The sequence below is a fragment of the Mirounga angustirostris genome, unplaced genomic scaffold (genome assembly GCF_029215605.1).
Source record: "Mirounga angustirostris isolate CCGP_5_RB_7025 unplaced genomic scaffold, mMirAng1.0.hap1 SCAF_13, whole genome shotgun sequence".
Classification (NCBI taxonomy): domain Eukaryota; kingdom Metazoa; phylum Chordata; class Mammalia; order Carnivora; family Phocidae; genus Mirounga; species Mirounga angustirostris.
In genome coordinates, this window is record NW_026991721.1 from 98717923 (window position 1) to 98734502 (window position 16580).

Genomic DNA, 16580 nt, shown 5'->3' on the forward strand with positions numbered 1-16580 from the left:
AGGTCTGCAGGGGAATGCTGGCTCTGGTGAGCATTTGGCTCTGTAGGCTGGGGGAGGGTAAGAAAAATGGCACCTACCAGCACTTTCATTCCTATAGAAAGCTCCTGCCCCACCCCAGCACACATCCTGAAATTAATAATAAATCTCTTGCACATATATCCCAGACACTTCTCAAACTGCTGCTCTGTGCTATGTCTCTGGCTGAGTTATCTAGTGGCTAGCTCTTTAAGGGATGGGATTCCATTTCCTATTGCCCTCTGGCTCTCCTGGAGTTAAATCCTGCTGATTTTCAAAGCCTGATACTACAGGGACTGGTCTTCCCAGTGCAGGTCTCCAAGACCAGGGATGCCCAGTATGGAGTCTGATTCTTTTGTTCCTCTGTGCTTGTGACGTCCTTCCCATTTGTGGTCAGTTATGCCAGGGGTTTGGTTTCCAACTGCATCTGCACCCCTCCTACCCTTTCTGATGTGATCTCTCTACAACTAGCTGTGGAAGATCTCTTCTGCCAGTCTTCAGATGGTTTTTGGAGTCAGTTGCAGTACATATAGTTGTTGCCTCATTGTGTCCATGGGATGAGATGAGCTCAGGATCCTAATATACTTATCTTTCCTCTGTCAAGAATCAGGTCATTTATATGTTTTTCTACTTAAGCAACTATATCTTTTTTGTCATCTACCTGCATTGTTGGGACTTGTGATATAAGTTTAGGAACTTAAATTCATGCATATTGTTATATCAGGTTTATAAATGGCTCAAAAAATAATAATCTGGCATTATCTTCTAGAAATTGTGGTCCAGGAAATAGGGAAACCATAGAAGTGTTAAGAGGACTCAAGTTGTCTTGAGTCTAAGAACTTTCTTCGGTGTAAAATTTGGGCATGGATGATGGCTGCCATGGTAGAGAGAAGGGCTGTCTTTTCCATAGACTGTGGGCTTTCAGTGGGTTCATGATTGATTTATATGTTCTCCACAGGATTTTGCAAAGTTCTTTGCATACAGTAGGTCCTCAGTAAACATTTGCTGAATACATGAGAAAGGGGCAATAGGTAAATGGATACACCATTGATTGTTATAATGAAAGTCATTTGCTTTTTCTGAAATTCACTTTAATTCCAGTATAGCAGAAACATCGCTTTTATGAGTGAGATGGCTTTGTATTGACCACTGAATTTCCTGTGATAAAGTTGAAAATATCCACAGAAATTGCTAGTTTGTAGAACTTTAATCAAATGGTTTGGCTGAAACATATCTGAGAAACCACCAAAGAAACTTTCTAACTCAGTAGCTTATCTGAGACATTTTCACATTACTCAATCATTGGATTTTCAGGAATAAATCTTAAGTTTAAATAAAAATAACCTGTACATTTTGAGAGTAGGCAGCTGAAATTAAGAGTTACTTAGACTTTTAGATCTGATTCAAGGTGAAAATTGGTTAAAATTGATATGAAAATAATTTCTAAGAATAAAGTCCTTCCTGTAAAACCCAAGATGACTGGTACTCTTTGCCCCAAGAAATGAAAGATGAAAGTGGTTAATGTGAATTTCTCAAAGTAAGAATATCTTTTAGATGGATAAATTGTGAACACAGCAAGCAACAGCACAATAGACTTACTGTTACATGGTAAAATCTCAATGGAGGTAAAGTTCTTCATCATTTCAACAGAAAATGGGAAGATAAATTAGCCTGATATCTGCTCAGATATTAAAGTAAAAATCACTAGCAGGGGGATGTGAGGTGGGGCATGAGGTGCTAACAAGGGATGGAGAGAGAGATTAAGCCACTCTTAACTCTCTGCAAATGTTTTTTTCTTCTTTACCTTGATATATTTAAGATATTCTGAGAAAGTAAATGGGTCAAGATTCTGGAAAACTGTTCTCCTGGTAATAGCAGGGATCCAAAGATCCAGAAAGAGACATTTGCAACTAATCCAACATGTCTTTAGTTTTTATCTTCTAAATGATTTTCTACTGCAAGCCAGCCTTTCTGTCTTTACCGCCTGTGGTAATTCAGGCCTTCATCAACATTTTCCTAGGCCAGTACTTCTCAAACTTGAGTGTACATCAGAATTATCTGGAGAGCTTATTACAACTGAGATTGCTGAACTTCATCCCCAGAGTGTCTGATTCAATAGTTCTGGGGCACTTGAAGAGCTATCTCTAGCCCCCCCATATTCAAAGCATCATTAATTCACAATAGCCATGATATGGAAACAACCTAAATGTCCATTGATAGATGAATGAATAAAGAAAATATGGTTTATATGTACAATGAAATATTATTCAGCCTTAAAAAAAAAAAAAAGAAAAAAGAAATGCTGTCATTTGCAATAACGTGGATGAGCCTGGAGGACATTATGCTAAGTGAAAACAAGCCAGATACAGATTTAGATGAGCCAGATACAGAAAGACAAATACTGCATGATTTCACTTATATGTGAAATGTAAACAAGTCAAACTCATGGAAACAGAATGGTGGGGACACCTGAGTGGCACAGTCGGTTAAGTGTTGGCTCAGGTGGTGATCTCAGGGTCATGAGATCAAACCCCACCTAGGGTTCTGCATTCATAGAATGGTGGTTATCAGGAGTTTAGGGGAGGGGAAAATGGGGAGATGTTGGTTAAGGGATATAAACTTACAGTTATAAGATGACTAAGCTCTGGGATCTAATGTACAGCCTGGTAACTCTAGCTAATGTACTGTAGGCTTGAAATTGGCTGAGAAAGCAGATCTTAAGTGTTCTTACAACACTCAGGGGCACCTGGCTGGCTCAGTTGGTAGAGCATGCAACTCTTGATCTCAGGATTGTAAGTTTGAGCCCCATGTTAGGTGTAGAGATTACTTAAAAATAAAAAAAAAATTAAAAAACACAAAAATGCTGACTATGTGAGGAGATGGATATATTATTCAGCTTGATTATGGTACCCATTTTACAATGTATATATATATCAAAATATACTGTATACCTTAATGTGTATAATTTTATTGGTCAATTATACCTCAAAAAAGCTGGAAAAAAATAGTTCTGGGCTGAGGTCCAAGAATTTGGATTTCTAACAAACTTTCAAGTGAAGCTGAGGCTGCTGATCCAAGGATATTACTTTGAGACCCTTGCCCTAAATTACTATATTCCTGCTCCTTTAGTTTATCCCACCTAAAAACATTCTCTGTGCTGCCCATTTTATTCCCCCTAGACAAAATACTTCCATGACTTTCCATTATCAACCTACAGTATTAGGACCAAGCTCCTTCTCTGGCTTACAACCTCCTATGAGCGTTCACTTCTCCAGCCTCCTCTTCATGAACTCTACCTTCACAAGACCCGCAGAGGCTATTTTCTGTACTTTATCATCCTTGTGAGTAGGACTTAGGTCATTTATTCATTATAATGTTTTAATTGTCTAGCACTGTGAGCTTCACCTCAAGATATGGGTCTTACCAATTAAGATGGCGACTATATCTGGTCAACTGAATTCATTCCATCAACATAAAATCCATCTAGGGAAAGGAAGGGCTTCCAGAGCCAGAGAAAGGATTGATTTTTTTTTTTTTCCCCTCAAGTGAGAATAATACTCCTCTCATTGAGGGCACCAGAGGACTGCCGAAGTCAGGGACCAAGATGTCTGGACAGTGACAGCTAGGTGGAGTGGTGGAGTCATGGGGACAGTGCTATATCCCCTTTACTTGAGAATAAAGTAGATTGGGATTCCAGTTCCAACTCTGCCACTTGCTCGGTGTAACTTACTTTGGCCAAGCTATTTAGTATGTCTGTGCTTAAATTTCCACATATGTGAAATGAGCATAATAGTGTTTTTATTGAGGATCTTATCAGACCTCTCTTTGGCACAAGGTTAAAATTTGTCTCAGTGGGGAACTTGAACTTCTGAAATTTGAAACATTCTCCCATATCTATCCCAGGTAAGGTTGAAGTTGACAAAAAAGACCAATACCTGGCTGCCTTGTAAATTTGAATATCAAAGCCAAACGTTGGGACATTAAAAATAGGTAATCATGGTATAGAAAGGCATTCATTTCAACGTGTCTGGTCTTAGTATTAAGCATGTGTGTGTGTGTGTATGTATTACATTTCAGAAGGGGATCTGTAATAGACCATGATAGAAACTGAAAGATTTATCAACTGTGTTTCCTGTATGAAGTCTTCCTATATGGCAACCGCTGGTTTATTTTCCCACCATGATTATCAATAAAACCCTTAAAATTAAAAAAAAAAATTTTAACTTTGAGGAAGTATTTGAGGAGGTAGCATCTAATTGAGGAGGTAGCCAGGCTTGAGAGAGAGAATACTAGTGAGAAAATGTGTTTACTATGTTAACAAATGAAAAAGAAACAGGCTCAGTCCTTGGACTGTGGGAAGGAATGAGGTCATAGAACCTAACTTGGGCCTCAGAATGGGGCTTAGAATTTAATGATAGAATGATCTGCAAGAGTTCCTGGATATGGAATTAACTATGAAGCCAACCATTTCTTGTGTACACACTAAATCACCTGTGAGGAAACTTATATCTCTACTTACATGCAGTGGGAGAAAAAACTGGACAGTTTGAATAAAGCAGGAAATCCAGAAGCAAATGTGTCTATTAGAAAGTAAAACAGGGTCAGGCATATTATTGTCATAAATATAGCCCACTTTAGAAGCATAATTGGACCCAACATACATGCAGTGTGCCAGCCCAGGAATTTAGGATTTTCTATGAAGAGTCAGGAAAGTGTGTAAGGAGAGGTCCCCAAATCCAGGCTGCAATGATGACCATCTCAAGAGGGAGCCATATGTGGCCAACAGGGAAAAAATGGAATCAGCCTGGGTACTCTTCCCATAGAGTTAAAACATGGCCTTCAAAATGGTAAGGCCTCTATGTCTCCATGATTAGGTCTCCTTTAGTTATTAGTAAAATATATTTTTTTTAAAAGTCCAGCCTCTTCTGTCTGAGGCATAGGATAAAGGGATTATTCCATACCTTGATCAGGAAAACAAAGAAGTTAAGGTGACATAGGGGTGAAAGGGAAATCTTACACAGATGTAAGGTCAGTTTTGCCCTGTGCCCTGCCCTTGTATCATCATAATGTATAAATGGATTTGAATTTGACTTTCCAGGATACTATGTTATCCTACTTGCTTTTCTGAACCCACATCACAAAAACAAGGCCTCTCTATAGCAGCAATTACCAAACTATGGAACCAAAATCTCTTAAAATGATCCATTAAATAACCGTTCCATGGTCAAATAATTGTGAAGTTCTGCATTCTATCCCCACTTGAAGGGATGGATACTACAGTGAATGAAAAGGCGCTGTAAATAAACCTGTTTATTTTCCCAGATTGTATTTCACTTATTTTTCCATTCAACAGTTGAGAATCTTCCAGGTGGTAGACATCACACTAGGCTAGGAGACAAAATGGTGGCCCTCAATGGCTTCCTATCATATATAGATGGCCCCTAAACAATGCCTATTCCTCTGACCTTCTCTCTCCCTCATTCATTGCATGTCAGCCTCACTGGTTCCCTTCACAGTTCCTGGAACATTCCAGCATGCTCTTGCCTCAGTTCATATACCCTCTCTTAGGAATGGTATTTCCCCGAAAATTCACTTGGCTCACTTCCTCACTTCATACAAGGTGCTATTCAAATGTCCCATTCTCAGGTTGGTATTCCAGACAGACCTTACCTGGCCTCTTTTAAAATAGCAATCATCAGGGGTGCCTGGGTGACTCAGTCAGTTAAGTGTCTGACTCTCAATTTCAGATCAGTTCATGATCTCAGGGTGGTGAGGTTGAGCCCCGTGTCAGGCTCCATGCTGAGTGTGGAGTCTGCTTAAGATTCTCTTTCTCCCTCCCTAGAGCCCTCCCTCCTACCCCTACATGCACATACTCTCTTCCTCCCTCTCTCTAAAAAAAAAAAAAGAAAAAGAAAAAGAAAGAAAAAGAAAAAATAGCATTCACCATTATATTAAAATTCTTTATTCTGGTAACTTTGTTACATACCTGTTTGTTGTCTTTTTATCCCACTAGAATGTTGAATTCCAAACAGCTAGAACTATGCCTGGAATGTAGAAAGTCTTAACTATTGATAAGTTGAATAAGGAAATGTTGAAAAAAATAGTTTTTGCCTCACAGAGCTCAGAAGATTAAAAAATGTTTGAAATTTAGTAGTATAATGAGTGTTATCATTGGGGGGAAAAAACAGAATGTACTGGAAGAATATGGGACTAGCACTTTACCCTAACATGGAAGAAATGACATTTAAACCAAGGCTTGTAAAGTGCCAGAGTTGAGAGACAGCATGGTCTGTTTGTGAAATAAAAGTTGAGTTTGCCTGACAGAGCAAGGCAGCATAAGGGTGAGACAACAGGCTTCTGAGCTGGGCAAGTCCTTGTAAACATTAATGAGTCTGGATTTCATCCTTAGAGCAATGAGATCATATAAAGTGTTTTAAGCAAGGAAAAGTAAAAGTCATCTAGATTTTGGAAACATTAGTCTGGGTGCAGTGTGGAGAGTAGATTGAAAGCTATACGGGAGGTACAATTCATAGGGTTTGGTGATTTAGTTAATGTACAGGGTCAAGTAACTAAAGAATGATACCATTCAGCCCCTCCTTTTTTTTTTTTTTTATACATAGTATCTATTAATATCCTGTAAGATTGGTGTTCCATGGAATATGTTATAGAAAATACTGGTCTCTAAAAAGTTACCAACTCTAGAAATACCACAAACCATGGAGAACTATAAGCATATGTAAAATGCATCACTGGTTATACTCCTTAAAACCACAGTGTAGAGGTGACCTCTATGGGGCCCTAGCTGCTGACCTGACTCTGAGCAATGGATGAATTTATAACCCAATCAACCTTCATTGACCTAAGAGACTTGATTAGGAAGTTTCTAGGCAGAGTTGGTTTAAACCTAAGCCTCCCTCTTTGTATCGATTATTGTATGTGAAGGCCTGTTTGCCTGTGGAAAAGACTTCGTTCTTCTTTCCTAAGATAGGAAATGCTTCCATTGCTGGTGGTCCTGTGGGTCAGGGCCTTGCGGGGAACATATGGAGGCCTCATGCAGTAGAAGGCTTCTTGGTCTCAATAGTCCAGGTATTTGCAAAGTTCAGCACTTGAGTTTAGGGTCAGACCACACTCAGAGAGGACCCAGGAGGTATTATTGTCAAACTGGCCTGTGAATATCACCCTGTCATAGTCTTGGTTCCTTGCCCACCAGAGAACTCTTATATTCCTTCACTGGGGTGGATGAGCAGGAGAGACAGACCCAGCCTTCCCAGGACAAAGTGATGCTGACAAGGTAGCTGCCACTGTTGAAGTTTGTCACCTTTCCTGAAGCACCTGCCGTCGGGGCTGTCCTGACCCTCAGGAGATCCCCGCCATATTCGTTCCTGCATCCCAAGTGATCCCTCCCCTCCAGCAGGATGTCTAGCTGAACCCCCTGCAGTAGGTGTCTGGGCTGGGGGGGGAGAGGGCAGCTGTGCTGGGTGCAGCATTGGTGGGGGGGCTCATGTTGGTGAAAGGTCTGGGTGGGATCAGCTGGTCTAGTTTGTCCATGATTCCTTTTATTCTCAGCTCAGTCTCTGTTAGTGAAACTGCTGGATCCAGTGGTACTTCAAGGCGTAAGAACTTTCTGAATATGTTCTATTGCTTCAGGGGAGTAGAGCTTCTCAAACTAAACAACTGAAGTATTGAGGGACAAGGGATATATTATCAGCAAATAATATGGCTTGTTTTCAGTATAAATTATTAAACTATAATAAAAAAAATAATAATAAAATAAAATAAAATCTGTTCAGGAGTCTCCCAAGCCTCATAGAGGTAATTTAGCCATCGCCTAAAATGACATGGGTGAAGCCAGACTTGGATATTATGGATATATTATCAGCAAATAATATGGCTTGTTTTCAGTATAAATTATTATTTGGAATCCTAAGAATCAATTTCCATGAAATGTGACTCCCACTGCTGCCAACAGATGATTTTTGGGGGCAAGTCATTGGCTTAAAATTAATTATATAAAAAAATATATATTATTTTGTGATGTTTATTGAAACTAAACTAAATCAAAAGGATCCTATGGGTCTCATTTCCCTGAAGTGGGAGTTTGGGTGCTGAGGGAACTACCCACTGACCCCACGTGTGTGGGCTTGTGCCCCCTCGTTCATCAGGTCATGGTCTACATATTAGTTCAAGACACCATTCCAGCTTCTCAACACACAAAGAATAAGAGTTACATATAGCGCTCTTAATAATACAGAAACATATTTAATCAAATGAAATAGGTTTAGCTGACAATGTCATTGTATTCACCTGGACAACAAGGTAACTGGAGAGAATGTCATCACCAATTTAAAATCTGTTCAGGAGATAGCAGGAGGGGAAGAATGAAGCAGGAGAAATCGGAGGGGTAGACGAACCATGAGAGACGATGGACTCTGAAAAACAAACTGAGGGTTCTAGAGGGGGGGGGGTGGGAGGATGGGTTAGCCTGGTGATGGGTATTGAGGAGGGCACGTTCTGCATGGAGCACTGGGTGTTATGCACAAACAATGAATCATGGAACACTACATCTAAAACTAATGATGTAATGTATGGGGATTAACGTAACAATAAAAAATAATAATAAAATAAAAATAAAATAAAATCTGTTCAGGAGTCTCCCAAGCCCCATAGAGGTACATTTAGCCATCGCCTAAAATGACATGGGTGAAGCCAGACTTGGAAACCTACCCCTGTTTGTTAATCGGCTTGGTTGTTTTGTTTTGTTTTGTTTTACTTTTTAAGTTGACTGCTTTTTTTTTTTAACTGAAAATGCCTTTATTATTTTTATTGAAATGTAACATACAGTGTTATATGTTAGTTTCAGGTGTACAATATAATGATTCAATAATTCTATACATTTCTCTGTGCTTATCAAAATAAGTGTACTCTTAATCCCTTCTATCTGTTTTACCTATCCTCCTACCTACTTCCCTCCTGGAAACCACCAGTTCTCTATATTTAAGCATAAGGTTTTTTGTTTTTGTTTTTGTCTCTTTTTTTCATTGTCTTTGTTTCTTAAATTCCACATAACCCCTTACGCCTGTCAGAATGGCTAAAATGAAAATCACAATCACTGTTGGTGGGGATGCAAATTGGTACAGCCACTGTGGAAAACAAAATGGACTCTTTCCATTATTTGGCTATTACTGATAATGCTGCCTTAAACATCAGATGCATGTATCCCTTTGACTCAGTATTTTGTGGGTAAATACCTAGTAGTGCAATTGCTGGATCATAGGGTAGTTCTATTTTTAACTTTTTGAGGAAACTCCATACTGTTTTCCACACTGGCTGCCCCAATTTGCATTCCCACCAACAGTGTAAGAAGGTTCAAGTTTCCTCAAAAAATTAAAAATAGAATTACCCTATGGTCCAGTATTTCCATTTTTGGGTTTTAACAAAAGAAAATGAAAACAATAATTCAAAAAGATATATGCATCCCTCTATTTGTTGCAGCATTTTTTACAATAGCTAAGATATGGAAGTAACTCAGGTATCCATCCATAGATGAATGGCTAAAGAAGATGTGGTATGTATATAACCTTTATCCATTCATCTATGGATATATGTGTGTGTGTGTTTGTACACATATATATAATGGGATATTACTTCACCACGAAAAAGAGATCTTGCCATTTACAACAACATAGGTGGACCTAGAGGGTATAATGCTAAGTGAAAGAAGTCAGAGAATGACAAACACCATAATTCCACTCATGTAGAATTTAAGAAATAAATGAAATTGATTGCTGTTTAATATTCACACATAGTCTTGAAGTCCAGGTATACTACTTCCTCTCATAATTGTTATCAAAGACTTTTCTGGAATAAGATATTTAGTTATGCCAAAAAAATCCTGTAACACCTCCTATATGATATGCTATTAATTAGTTGCCTGAAAGAAAGATTCACACAAAATCCATTTTCTTTTTTTTTTTAAAGATTTTATTTATTTATTTGAGAGAGAGAGAATGAGAGAGAGAAAGCACAGGAGAGGGGGGAGGGTCAGAGGGAGAAGCAGACTCCCCGCCGAGGAGGGAGCCCGATGCGGGACTCGATCCAGGGACTCCAGGATCATGACCTGAGCCGAAGGCAGTGGCTTAACCAACTGAGCCACCCAGGCGCCCACAAAATCCATTTTCTGATTGATGAATGGTTGCATGCTCACTGAGGTTGTACTTGGATGTCTGTCATCAATTTAAATATTTTTGGTTAAATTATAAAATGTTATTAAAAAATGTTTGCAAATTTGACAGATGAAAATGGAGACTTACACTGGTACTAAAATAAAAGTAATTTAAAATAGTATTTCAACTGCATTTCCCCTCAAATACTTTTTTTACTAATATATTTCTTCTGAATGGTCTATTTCCTTTGTCCGTTTTTTAATTTTGATGTCAATGTTCAAGGTCAATTTCTGAGTTGACAGTTCTTTCTATAACAAACATCTTAACATTCAGTCTCTCAATTTTGCAGAAAATATTTGATTAATTGCTTGACATTTTAGAAGTATTTAATATTTGCAGTTAAAGCCCTGAAGAATTCCTCTTGACATATTTCTATTGCCTCTAATCTTAGACTCTTCTCTACACTTTCATTTCTAAATATTTAATTTTATTTTAATATTTCTATGATTGGACTTTTTATTCCTTTGTATACCTAGATTCAGCCAAGTGGATAAAAAGGTCTACTCTACTGGTTATTATGATAAAGATACTCTCTGCCCTCTTACTGATCTTAATAATTTTAATTATTATTAATTATGAAAGGAAGACACACAATTATCATTTGCAGCTGATATGATTATATCCCCAGGAAAGCCAATCTAGTGAAAGGAGCAAACATGTAAACTTACTACAAAAAGTAAATAACTTGAAAGATACATAAGCAAAATTTCATGGGTACCTAAAATACTGTAGTGAATTTGGCCTGGGACAGTTAAGAATGGCTTCGTGGGGGTGGGGGATGGAATAGAAGTTATAGTTCAATATATATGAACTATATATGCTGAATATATCTGTATATATGAATATATATGAATATGGTGTTTCCATGTGGAGTGATGAAAAAGGTTTGGAAAAAGAGTGGTGATGGTTGCATAATACTATAAACATAATTAATGCCATTGCTTTGTACATTTCAGTGGTTAAAATAGAAAAGTTTTATGTTATCTATACCCACAATGTTTATAATTAATAATGTACCAGAGACCATTGAATTATAGACTTTAAATGGGTGAATTATGTGGTAGGTAAATTATATATCAATATAGCTTTTTTTTTTCTTTAAAGAATGTCTATACAGGGCTGATGACATTTGATTCTCAAAAGACTGGAAGGAGACTACCAGATAGGAGAAAAAATATTTTTTTTTTTGATAAGAAAATCTATCTTTGGCATGGGGATTTTTCTTTTCAGAAAAATGTTATTTTCACTATATTTCTGTAAATCATGTTCATAAGTCCAGAACCACTGACCTTCCTTTAAGAACAATTTTTTGAGTAAAGAAAGTGACTAGAGTCCAAAAAAGAGCCTAACCTAAATATTTTGAGATTTGAAGGTCTCAGAGAAGCTCTGAGGAGCAAACTTAATAAAGACAGCCATCCATCTTAGTTTCCTTGCTTCTGACATAGGCTGTCACTGATTATAACTAAGCAGTGCTGCTCCCTGATCTTTTTGTAATAAGAAATATCCTAAAGTTCTTACATTAGAAAGATCCAGGTAATAACCAAATTAAAAAAGAGTCTAGGCTAGGGGCGCCTGGATGGCTCAGCCGGTTAAAGGACTGCCTTCGGCTCAAGTCATGATCCCAGCGTCCTGGGATCAAGCCCTGCATGGGGCTTCCTGCTCAGCGGGAAGCCTGCTTCTCCCTCTGTCTCTCTGCCCCTCTCCCCTGCTCATGCTCTCTCTCTCTCTCAAATAAAATCTTTAAAAAAAAAAAAAAGTCTGGGGGCACCTGGGTGGCTCAGGCAGTTAAGTGTCTACCTTCAGCTCAGGTCATGATCCCAGGGCTCTGGGATCGAGACCCACATCAGGCTCCTTGCTCAGTGGGGAGCCTGCTTCTCCCTCTCCCTCTGCCTGCTGTGTTCCCCCTCCCCCATGCCTCAAATAAATAAATAAATAAAATCTTTAAAAAAGTCTAGGCTAATAGGTGATGAAGACATTCCGGATGATTTTGAAGATTATAACTTATTTTTTAAATTGAACTATATTTAACATACAGTGTTATATTAGTTTCAAGTGTGCAACATAATTAACATTTCTGTACATTACTCAGTGCTCATCACCATTAGTTTACTCTTAATCTTTTTTTATTTCACTCATCCCCTCACCCATCTCCCCTCCGGCAACCACAAGTTTATTCTCCATATTGAAAAGTCCATATTTTTTCTCTTTTATCTCTCTTCGTTTGTTTTGTTTCTTAAATTCCACATATGAATGAAACCATATGGTATGTGTCTTTGTCTGATTTATTTAATTTAGCATTATCCCTTCTAGGCTCATCCAAGCCATTGCAAATGGCATTATGGCGTTATGGAGTAATATTCCATTATATAATATACACACACCATTGCTTACGGTGCATATATACATACATGCACACACACCCACACCCCACATCTTCCTTATCCTTCTATTGATGACAGTTGCGTTGCCTCCATATCTTGGCTATTGTAAATAACACTACAATAAACATAGGGGTGCATATATCTTTTTGCTAGTGTTTTCCAAGAAGAATGGTAACTTATTTGTAACATGGAACTTCCAGAGCAGAGTGTTCATCTGATTACTCAGGGCTAACATGATTGTCCTTGAGTCTGTTAAAATTCTTGCCTTTAGGACTCATTTCCTAACACTGGGTCCTAAATGACTGAGGGGAAAAACTCTGAAGATGAAGAGTTGGGATCTCTTCCACTAGCCAATGGCCATACCTGAAATCCAGCTTAGTAAGTGAGATTGCCAAGGATTCCGAATAGGCCACTTAAGACATCAGATATTCCAAGAAAATAAGGATTTTTCCTTCAACACGATCACAATAATGATTACATGCTCCAGTAAAAACACTTAGTCTTGATTCTATCACCATTTACTACCTGTGTAATAATACATTAGACAAAGCTCCATTTCCTCATTGTTAAAGCAGGGTTCTTTACACATGAGACATTCATGTTGAAACAAAATAATAGAATACATCTATTTAATTCCAGATAAGCCTTATAAATAACAAATCACCAGATCATCTTTAAAAATGTTTTTCCTTTGGCCCATTTTTTTTTATTGTGTTAAAATATACATGACATAAAATTTACCATTACACTATTTTAAGTGTACAATTTAGTGCCATTAAGTGCATTAGCAATATATTGTCATTAAGATATTTTCACTTTTTATTACAGATATTAAAAGCATACGGAGGGGCGCCTGGGTGGCTCAGTCGTTAAGCGTCTGCCTTTGGCTCAGGTCATGATTCCAGGTCCTGGGATGGAGCCCCGCATCAGGCTCCCTGCTCAGCGGGAAGCCTTCTTCTCCCTCTCCCACTTCTCCTGCTTGTATTCCTTCTCTCACTGTGTCTCTCTCTGTCAAATAAATAAATAAAATCTTAAAAAAAAAAATACAGAAGCAGAGAGAAGTGTAAACACCACTTCATTCTGCAATGTACCCATCACTCAGCTTCAGAAACCTCTTTCAGCGTCCCCAGAATCAATTCCACCTGATCACCATGAATGATCCTTTTAGTGTATTGTTGAAAGCAGTTTGTTGATATTTTGATAATTTTTGCATCTTGTTCATGTAGTTTTTGTTTTTTTGTAGTGTGTTTGCCTGGTTTGGGTAGCAGGGAAATGATAGTCTTGTTGAATGTATTTAGAAGCTTTCCTTTCTCTTCTGTTTTTTTGGGATAGTTTGAGAAGAATAGGTTTTAACTCTTTTTTAAGTGTTTGGTAGAATTTATCTGTGAACTCATCTGGTCTTGGAATCAATATGAGTTTTTAATTATTGATTCCATTTCATAAGTAATTGATTTTAGATTTTTGTATTTCTTTCTGACTCAGGTTTGGAGGATTGTATGTTTTGAGGAATTTAGCAATTTCTTCTACTTTGTCCATTTTGTCGGCATATGATGACCAATCCTATTTCATCTATATTGCTATCCACTTCCTGTCAATATACCTCTTACTGGATTATTTCAAAGAAAATCATATTTTTAATCTACAAATACTTCAGAATGAGTTATAAGAGATGAATACTCAATTTTTTATAAAAAACATAAACACAAACTGTCATTTTATCCAAATACATAATTTCTTAAGGTTAGTACAAATATCCCTTAGTATTTCATAAGTGATTTTTCTTTTTATTATAGTTGAACTATACATTTCAGTTGTACAACATAGTGATTCAACAATTCATCCTCATGACTTATTTTATAACTGGAAGTTTGTATGTCTTAATCTCCTTCACCCATTTTGTTCATCCCTCACACTCCTCCCTCTGGAAACCACGAGTTTTCTGTATTTTGTGTCTATTTCTGGGGTATTTTTGTTTTGTTTGTTCACTTGTTTTTTTATATTCTATATATAAGTAAAATCATACGGTATTTGTCTTTGTCTGGCTTATTTTACTAAGCATAATAACTTATAGGTCCTTCCATGTTTTAATGACTGGCAAGACTTCATTCAAAATGTCTGAGTGATATTCTACTGTGTGTGTATACACACACACACACACACACACATCTTTATTCATTAATTTATTGATGGACACTTAAGTTGCTTCCATATCTTGGTTATTGTAAATAATACACTAAGCATTGGGGTGCATATATATTTTTGAATAAATGTTTTGGGTAATCACTGGGTATTTGGGTGTAACTGGGTTTTCTTTGGGTAAAAACCCAGTAGTGGAATTGCTAAATCATATACTATTTCCATTTTTAATTTTTTGAGGAGCCTCCATACTGTTTTCCATAGTGGCTACATCAATTTACCTTTCCACCAAGAATACACAAGAGTTCCCTTTTCTCCACATCCTCACCAACACATTGTCTTTTGGTACTAGCCATTTTGACAAGTGCAAGGTGATATTTCATTGTGGTTTTGATTTGCATTTGCCTGATGATGAGTGATGTCGAACATCTTTTCATGTGTCTGTTGGCCATCTGTATGTCTTCTTTGGAAAAATGTCTATTCAGATTGTCTGCCCATTTTTATTTGGATTAGTTCGGGGAGAGTTGTTGAAGTTGTATGATTTTACCTATATTGGATGTTAACTCCTTATTGCATATATCATTTACAAATATCCTCTCCCATTCAGTAGCTTGCCTTTTCATTTTGTTGATGGTTTCCTTTGCTGTACAAAAGCTTTTTATGTTGTTGTAGTCCCGATAGTTTATTTTTGCTTTTCTTGCCCTTGCCTGAGGAGACATAGCCAGAAAAATGTTGCTAAAGCTGCTGTCAGAGATTACTGCCTATGATTTCTTCTAGGAGTTTTATGGTTTTAGGTTTCACATTTAGGTCCTTAATCCATTTTGAGTTTATTTTTGTGTATGGTGTAAGAAAGTGGTCCAGTTTCATTTCTCTAATATGTAGCTGCCCAGGTTCCCCTGCACCACTTACTGGAGATTGTTGTCTCCTTGTGTATATCCTTGCCTCCATTTTTGTAGATTAATTGACCATAGAAGTGTGGGTTTATTTCTGTCTCATTCTGTTCCATTGATCTATGGGTCTATTTTTCTTTCAGTACTATAGTGTTTTGATTATTATAGCTATGTAGTATATCTTGAAGTCTGGGGTTGGGATACCTCTGGCTTCATTCTTCTTGCTCAAGATTGCTTTGGCTACTCAGGGTTTTTGTGGATCCATACAAATTTAATATCATTTCATCTAGTCCTGTGAAAAAATGCTATTGATATTTTGATAGGGATTCCATTGAAAGTATAGATTGCTTTGGGTGGTATAGATATTTTAACAATATTTTTCCAATTCCTTAGCATGGAATATCTTTTCATTAGTGTCCTCTTTAATTTCTCCCATCAATGTTTTATAGCTTGCAGAGTGTAGGTCTTTCATCTCCTTGGTTAAGTTTGTATCTATAATTTTATTCTTTTTCATGCACTTATAAATGGGATTCATAATTTGTTTCTGGTACTTTGTTAGTAGTATATAGAAATGCAACATATTTCTGTATATTAATTTTGTATCCCACAACTTCACTGAATTCATTTATCACTTCCAGTAGTTTATTTGACCGAGTCTTTAGGGTTTTGTATGTACAGTATCATGTCATCTGGAAATAATGAGTTTTACTTCTGCTATTCCAATTTGGATGCCTGCTACTTCTTTTCCCTGTCTGCTTGCTGTGGCTAGAACTTCTATTACTGTGTTGAGTGAAAGTGCCAAAAGTTGACATCCTTGTTCTCTTCCTCATCTGTTTTTCACCATTAAGTAGGATGTTAGTTGGGGGTTTGTCATATATGGCCATTATTATGTTGAGGTATATTCTCTCTAAACCCATTTTGTTGTTGAGAATTTT

At 37.3% G+C, this 16580-nt stretch overlaps 1 protein-coding gene across 1 annotated transcript in view; it reads right to left on the bottom strand.

Moving 5' to 3' along the window:
- The window catches only part of NXPE2 (neurexophilin and PC-esterase domain family member 2), a 63110-nt gene that overhangs the window by 11260 nt on the left and 35270 nt on the right, over positions 1-16580 (bottom strand). Inside the window, 8 exon segments of the mRNA XM_064575869.1 lie at positions 1604-1668; positions 6960-7236; positions 7239-7276; positions 7279-7443; positions 7446-7650; positions 8163-8185; positions 8786-8797; positions 10895-10905. Coding sequence (XP_064431939.1) covers positions 1604-1668; positions 6960-7236; positions 7239-7276; positions 7279-7443; positions 7446-7650; positions 8163-8185; positions 8786-8797; positions 10895-10905 — 796 coding nt within the window.